This window comes from Chrysochloris asiatica, unplaced genomic scaffold (assembly GCF_000296735.1).
Source record: "Chrysochloris asiatica unplaced genomic scaffold, ChrAsi1.0 scaffold00009, whole genome shotgun sequence".
Lineage (NCBI taxonomy): Eukaryota > Metazoa > Chordata > Mammalia > Afrosoricida > Chrysochloridae > Chrysochloris > Chrysochloris asiatica.
Window position 1 is genome coordinate 21,875,054 of NW_006408527.1, and position 7,372 is coordinate 21,882,425.

General features: G+C 52.5%; 1 protein-coding gene across 1 annotated transcript; it reads right to left on the bottom strand.

Annotated features, from left to right (window-relative positions):
• Nucleotides 1–3,019: 3,019 nt before the first annotated feature.
• On the bottom strand, nt 3,020–7,100 carry ELF3 (E74-like factor 3 (ets domain transcription factor, epithelial-specific )). Its single transcript, XM_006834136.1, has 8 exons — nt 6,938–7,100; nt 6,433–6,654; nt 6,172–6,267; nt 5,852–5,959; nt 5,663–5,755; nt 5,458–5,574; nt 4,107–4,302; nt 3,020–3,134 (listed from the first exon to the last, which is right to left on the bottom strand). Exons 1-8 carry the CDS (start codon nt 7,098–7,100, stop codon nt 3,020–3,022), a joined length of 1,110 nt encoding a protein of 369 aa, XP_006834199.1.
• Between the last annotated feature and the right edge of the window lie 272 nt (nt 7,101–7,372).

Here is a 7,372-nt window from a genome sequence, read left to right on the forward strand (position 1 = left end):
TGAATAAGAACCAAGACCCTTTGGTGTTAAGAGGGTCTGCCAGGTCACCCTCCCAGCACACACTGTGGAGGTGTTACTTGAGCTCTGGCCTGCAGTTGGGAATCCCCAGTCTGGTCCCCATTTTCACTAGACTAGTGACCTTGGACCTGCCACTAACTAGCCTCATCAGTGAAATGGGTACACCCAGTCTTCTCAGAGGGTAGTGGTAAGGATCCAATGAGATAATGGGATGAGGAAGGCACTCCATAAACTGAAAACAGCAGGACAAAGTTCGTAGAGTGCCGAGCAGTTGCCTCCCCAGGCCTTTAGCAGAGGATTCATTCTCAGCCCTCTTCCCCTACAGGTGCCCTCTGTGTGTCTCTATTGTTAGGTGTCAACACGTCCGTCTGACTCATAGCGATCCACGTACAACAGGACGAAAGACTGCCCAGCCCTCGGTCATGCTCACAATCGTTGTTATTGTGAGCCCATGGTTGCAGCACTGTTAGTCCACCTCTTGGAGGTCTTCTGTATTTTCCACTCACCCTCTACTTTACCAAGCATGGTGTGTTGTTGTTGTTGCCGAGTGCCATCATTTCAGTTCCAACTCATAACCGCCCTGTATAAGGTTTCCGAGGAGCAGCTGGTAGGTTTGAACTGCCAACCTCGTGGTCGAGTGCTTTTTCTAGGGTACCACACAAGGACTCTAGCCCCTTTTTGTTGTTAAGTGCTGTCAAGTCTGTTCCGACTCATAGCAACCCTGTATAGGGTTTCCAAAGAGTGGCTGGTAAGCTTGAACCACCAACCCTGTGGTTCAAACCACCTTGCAGTCCAGTGCATTAACGCACAGCACCCCACCCCCTTTTTAGAGGTGAAGAGATTGAGGCTTCAGGGAGGTGCAGTGTGCCCTGGGACCCAAAGACTTACCCCCCACATCTGGCTAAAGAACATGGGTAACTTCCATTGAGTAAAGATTCTGAGATAATACATTAGACAGATGGTCACAATGTATAGCACATTGTAATTTTTTAAGAAATGAAAATTCCCCAGCTGGATAGGTGGCTTAGCCAGGATTGGAGCCAGGTCTGCTTTAGGCTGAAGTCTATGCCCTGTCCAGCTACCTTCTTGAGCAAACTTACTCACACTTCAGAAGGGAAAGGAAAAGGACACCAGCTTCTTCCAAAATGGCTCCAGAAGACCATAGGTTCTTTAATGACCCCAATACTATCTCCAGCTCATGCCCCCCACTCTCTTATCCATTGTTCCTCGTCTCATCAGTGCAAACCCCATTTCCATACATCTATACATAGGCCTCTCAAAATCCCTTCTTTACACACATCCCTCAGCAAATCATCTTGGTGTTTCTAAACAACGCTTCACACCTGCCAATACATTTCTAATGTACTCTGTGGCATTTGAAAGCCCAAATTTAAGGAATTTCCCACCTTCTAGGTGTTCTTCATAAGTTGTACAGCACATATCAGTCAAATGTCCTTTCTTAAACCTAGATACACTCATCGCTGTGGAAACAGCCTAGCAGAGTTCTGGGATCTGGTGAGGATTAATTACACCAGAAAAGCCCTCACCCAGGAGAGGCGCCCAGGACAGCGCTGCAGAGCAGCAGTCCAAGGCACTGCCGGAGTGACCTTGGTCATGTCGCTGGCCCTATACTGAACCTCAGTTTTGGCGTCTGTAAAATATGAGGGGGGCTTCGGAAAGTTCATGAGAAAACGGAATTAAAAGAACATGGAATATTCCTACGAACTTTCTGAAGCCCTTTCGTAGGGATAATGAATTTTCTCCTTTCTTGGGAGATTAAAGGAAGCAAGTGGCAGCTAGCACTTGGCATAGAGAAGGCTGTCAACAAAGATAAGTTCCTTCCCTCATTCCTTTCTCACATCCACTTCTCCCTCCATAAAACTGTAACTCTGATTCCACGTCAGACAACGAAAACTAGGATTCACATTCAGCTCACAGACATTCAGCTCACAGCTTGGCTGGAATGCAAAAGCATCTATCTATCCACAAGGACAGACATGCAATCCTAGACTTCTTAGAAAACATTGGGTCCAGCCCCAGAATCAACAAGGCCAAGGTCAGAGAGCCAATACGTGGTGGCAGCAGGGCCAGGCCTCGGTTCTCAGCTTCCTAAGCTTATGTCCTTGCTTGCAAGCTGTTTGTGAAGTCCTCCCGTTTACTTCACTCTCCTACCAGCCCCCAGTCAGTCTGTGAGCCCAGCCCACCTGCTATAGGACCCGCCTCTGCCCTCACCTTCCCTCCAGTGGGAACCCACCCCTGCCTCTCTGCCCAATCTCATGACCTATCCAACTTCAGGACACAGAATGCAAGACAAAGGTTAGAAAAAGCCAAGAAGGCACTTTATTGGAGGTCTTTACCTCCATCCACAGGAGAAAGGAGCCAGGAGCCCCACCCTGAGGGTCCTAGCATCATTCACCCCTCGCTGGCCCAGCCGAAAGCTTATAATATAGTACAGCCAGTCTGGTCACCAGGGCTCAGTGAGAAAGGAGCGGGAGGGACTGTCTTAGAAAAAATAGATCTGTATGTACACCTGACATAAATTAGGGAATGCTCTGACCCCCGCCCGCGGAGCCCATGCACTGAAAGGAAGGTGGGGGCCAGTGCAGGGAAGTCGCTGGAGGACTTCATCCTGTCCTCTCTCACACACGATGCTCTCCAAGGGCCTCCTGGCCTCCTTGGCTCAGTCCAGGCATCTGCAGGAGGAAGATACTGTCTGCAGCCTGTGCCTGGGATTGGGAGCTGCTGTTGCAACGGTAGTCAGCAGTTCAAGTCACTTCAAACCCCAGGGCTTATAATTCCAAGAGGAGGGCAGAGAAGAGAGGCCACAGGCCCCAAATCCCAGGACAGCAGTGGACAATAAACCAAGACTTCAGCTTCTCTCCACAGAGGTGCATAGGGGAATGTGCCCAAACGGGGGTCGGCCACCACTCCCAGTGGGCCTCCTCTAGGAGGGCCGCAGGCCTTGAGTCCATGAGTTTGGTCCCAGGTCTCATTCAGACCCTCAGTTCCGACTGCTGGCAACCTCTTCCTCCTTCCAGCCACTGGAGTTTTTGCCAAACTTGTAGACAAGCCGCCGGCCATCCACCCGTTCCAGGATCTCCCGTTTATAGTAGTACCTGGGGTGAGAAGTGGGATCAGAGGTCTCAGGCAGGGAACACAACCTGGAGTACTGACACCGCCCATCTGTCCCGGAGCTGTCCTCGGGTGACCTATCCCGCTGGTTTCCAGCTGACCCACTAAGGTGCAGCCTTCCTGAAGCTTCTCCCGCCAGCTGTCTTTCTTCCTGTTCACTCTCCAGCCTATAATTGTGTACAGTTTACCTGGCTCGGCATTTGCTTCTCTAATTTATGGCTGTGTCCTGGAGCATATTATAACACCTCATATTTCAACTCTGGAAGGGGCCTTAGAGATGAGCCAGCCCACCCTTGTACAAAGGAGGAAACTGAGGCCCAGCGACTTGAATGAGGGCGTGGCTAATGCTCTTTCCAACTAAGCACCTTTCTTAGGCCAAGCCTTGCAGACAAAGTATAATGTTACTGTCAGTTAAAGTTTACTAAGGGCTTTCTAGGTACCAGACTAAGTACTTTCTCCATGTGATCGTTTAAATCATATGAAGCAGGCCTCACCAGTTGTTGTGGAGTTGATCCCAACTCCTGACAACCCCATGTGTGTCAGAGTAGATCTGTGCTCATAGGGTTTTCAGTGGCTGATTGTTCAGAAGTAGATCTCTAGGCCTTTCTTCCCAAGTTCCTAAGGGTGGACTTTTGGGGTAGCAGCCTAGCACATTAATCAGTTGTACCCCCCCCCCCCAGGGACTCCATGAAGTAGTTGTTGTTGTTAAGTGCTATTGAGTCAGTTCTGACTCATAGCGACTCTATATAGGGTTTCCAAGGAGCAGCTGGTGGGTTTGAACTGCCGACTTTGCGTAGGTAGGTACTGCTATTATTCAAGCGTACTGGCTGGAACAGGGTTGGGAGAGGGCCCTCGGTACTCAGACACCATTCTCTGTGCTGATTCTGCTCATCTCAGCCTTGCCCTCTACCCCCAGATGTCCATTCAGGGCATGGGGGTCCCAGCCACCAGCTCACCTCATAGCACGACTCAGCTTCTCGTAGGTCATACTGCTATTCTTTTTCTTTTGGCCCCAGAGCTGCGCCACAGCTTCGGAGCGCAGGAACTTGAAGACGCCCTCATGCCGGTTCTCCCACTTCATGAGGCCTTCGTTGAGTTCCGGGTGGATGAGAATGTCCCGAATAAACTCCCACAGGTGGGTGCCTCTGGGGGCTGAAAGGCCAGATACTCTCAGTCAGTGGGCCAGGTGTGTGAGCTCCGTGTAACTTCTCATCACAACCCAGCTGGCCCTGCCCACCCCTGCACGCTGCTTATTAACAGCCAGACACATGAGGCAGACCTCACTTGGTACCAGTTGCTCCCCTCCTTGCCTCCCTACCTAGATAGGTGCTCCCAGAGGACTGCAGCAAGATACCTTTGATTCACTCAACTATCTATTAAATGGCTGACTGGAATGGGCAGTGACTGAGACACAGCAGTGCCCAGAGGAACTCCTAGTCCAGTGGGGGCCATAGTTAAAAAACAAGCACACACCATGGTGGTAAGAGGTATGGCAAATATAGGGAAGCAAGAATGAGCACCAGCATGAGGGAAAAAAATATCCCGCTGAGGACAGGGAGAAAAGAGTCAGGCCAAGTGTGTGTGAGGAGCAAAAGCAGAGAGACAAAAGAGACCACAGTTGCTTTGTGGCAACCGCTCAGCAGTGCGCTGTGGCTGATCCACACGAGGCCTGAACCCTCTGAACTCAGGCTAACAGGGACACAAAAACTTGGTAACCTCAACAGACTGGGAGCTCAGCAACGGAAGTGCCCTCTTTGCTAGGAGTTTCAGCCCACTGTGGGCTCTTCTTCGGAAGCCAGGATGGTGTGAGACTTCTTCTCGCATACTTCAGACATGCATGCTATCAGGAGGGACCAGTCCCCGGAGAAAGACATTATGCTTGGTAAAGTGGAGGGTCAGTGAAAAAGAGGAAGACTACATGAGATGGATTGGCACAGTGGCAGCAGCAGCAGCAATGGGCTCAAGCTTAACATTAATTTTGAGGATGGCTCAGGACCGGGCCGAGTCGTTTTGTTGTGCAGAAGGTCGCTATGAGTTGGAATCAACTTGACTGCACCTAACAATGGACTCTTCCAGCCTTCCTAAGTACACACCAGCTTCCTCCTCCACCACTAAGGGATCCCAGCAGCCAGGACAAGGGCCAAGTATAGAGAGAACTGGAATGGGCTGTGTAGGAGCCCCAGCCAGGCTGTGCACTGAAGGCAGGCGTCAGTTGTGAGACCAGGAGGAGGAAGATACCAGCGGCTTCACTGTAAGCCTCTCCCTCCCCCAATCACCTCTGTGCAAAGGGGGCGACCAGAAACTCACCATGCTTGCTCTTCTTGCCCTCCAAACATTCCCGGGACTCTTTGCTCAGCTTTCGTGGCCGGCCCCGTTTCCGCTTCCCGTGCTTGGGGTCCCCTCTCTTATAGCCTGGAAAGCCACCTGTGGGAAGCAGGGTTAGTCAGTCGGGAGAGGACGGGGTGAGTGTGGGAGAGCACCTCTTGAGTCCCAGGAGCCTCCCTGGACTCACCACTGGGGAAGAGCTTGCTGCCGTCTGTGGGATCCAGGTCCACGTCACTTCCACCAGAGTCTGAGGAGTGGGAGCTCTGAGGCGTGCCAGTGCCTACGGGAGGCAGGCCAGGGTGAGGCTGAGCTCCCTCCCAGAAAAGCTTGGGTTCCAATGCTGGGTCCCGAAAGGAGGTCCTAATGAGGCTCTTACCTGCAGTGGAAACATCCGAGCTGCCAGGGGAGGGGACCCCCACACTGTAGCTGCTGGGGTAGTATGAGCATTCCTCCACCAGCCCCTGGACTAAAGGGCTTGCCTGGTCTGGGAGGAAAAGGTGAGAATTGAGGCAGGGCAGGTGAGAATTGAGGCAGGGCAGGGAAGAGTGCACACAGAGGTCTGGTGGATTGTTTTTGTGTTAATTTTTGTAGTTGCGGGAGGAGGAAGCTCAGGTGTCTAGGGGTCATCTCAGGTGCTCTGAGAAGGGCAGGGATGGGACAGAATGGGCTGGGGAAGAGAAGTATTTGAGTTCTCACCAAAAGGGCCCAGGTCTCCTAGGGCTTCCTGGAAGGCCATGCCATCCTTCTCTAGGAGTTCAATGATCCAGCTGAGCTCATCGTTAGAGTTGGCAGCTGGCAGGAAAGGAAGAAGTCAGAGCCCAGGCCACCGCACACTTCCCTCCGTGGGGCTTCTCTCTGACTGTACCCTCAGGCCCTTCCCACTGAAGTGCCAAACTCTACCCAGCAGCCCTGAGAAGGAGGACCACTGCCCCTTTGGCATCAGGAGCTTAGACTCACTGAGGTCCCGAAGCTGGGCATGAAGCTGATCGCCCAGAGGCCCGAACACCAGACGCATCTCCTCAAGGGCACAATTGCAGAGTGTGGCCCCATCCATGTCGCACCGGGAGAAGTCAATGGAACTTGCGTCGTACTTGTTCTTCTCCACTTGGAAGCTGATCCAATCCAGAACCTGGGCCTTGGACCAGAACTGGGGCTGTTCCCCCAACCAGCTGGCTTTCTCTACACGGAACCAGGCAAAACAATGGGGTCAGCCCAGGCTATCCGGCAGCCCTCCAAGCCACTTTGCTGGTGCCAATTCCTATCTGACTCCTCAGAGAACCCTCACAGGGGCAGGGGCAGTCGCAGCAGTGACCATCCTCACAAGCCCGACCTCAGACACTTACATCACCCCTTCCCCTAGCCCAAGAATCAGTTCAGGAGAGTCTCCTCCCAGCCCAAGTCCCCATTCATCAAACATGCTCTCAGGTGGATCTGTCACCCCTTCACTTTGCTTGAGACCCACCTGTGCCCTCCAGAGGCATCTGTGAGTTGCTCAGGGTCAGCACCAGGTCATCAGCCCCAAAGGTGGCCGCGGGGGGAGCAGACGTCAGAGTGGGGTCCTCTGAGCTGTACATGGCACTGAAGTAGTTGCTAAAAATGTTGCTAATCTCACAGGTTGCAGCCATGGGGCTACCTGGAGAGAGGAGATGAGGTCTGTGAGGGGCCAGGATCCTTGACCCAGAGAAGGAAGAGCTGCTGCCTTAGTAACCCCTAAGGATAGGAAGGTGGACATGTCTCAGGTCTCTCTTTCTCTCTCTAAAAGAAGGGTTCTAAAGTCTAAGTGTGATGTGAGGGCACAAGACCCCCCTGCTGGTGCTCCCTCCTCAGCCCACCTGGGCCTTTGCTTGGGACCCACACAGTCATGGTCACCCTGTACCCTTCCAGAAAACATCCCTCC

Coding starts and splice junctions, on each gene's coding strand:
- ELF3 (XM_006834136.1), bottom strand. CDS start 7,100: ATGGCTGCAACCTGTGAGATTAGCAACATTTTTAGCAACTACTTCAGT. Junction 5,575..5,662: donor CAGCAAGCTCTTCCCCAGTG/GTGAGTCCAGGG, acceptor TGCTTCCCACAG/GTGGCTTTCCAGGCTATAAG. Junction 4,303..5,457: donor GGGCAAGAAGAGCAAGCATG/GTGAGTTTCTGG, acceptor CTGGCCTTTCAG/CCCCCAGAGGCACCCACCTG.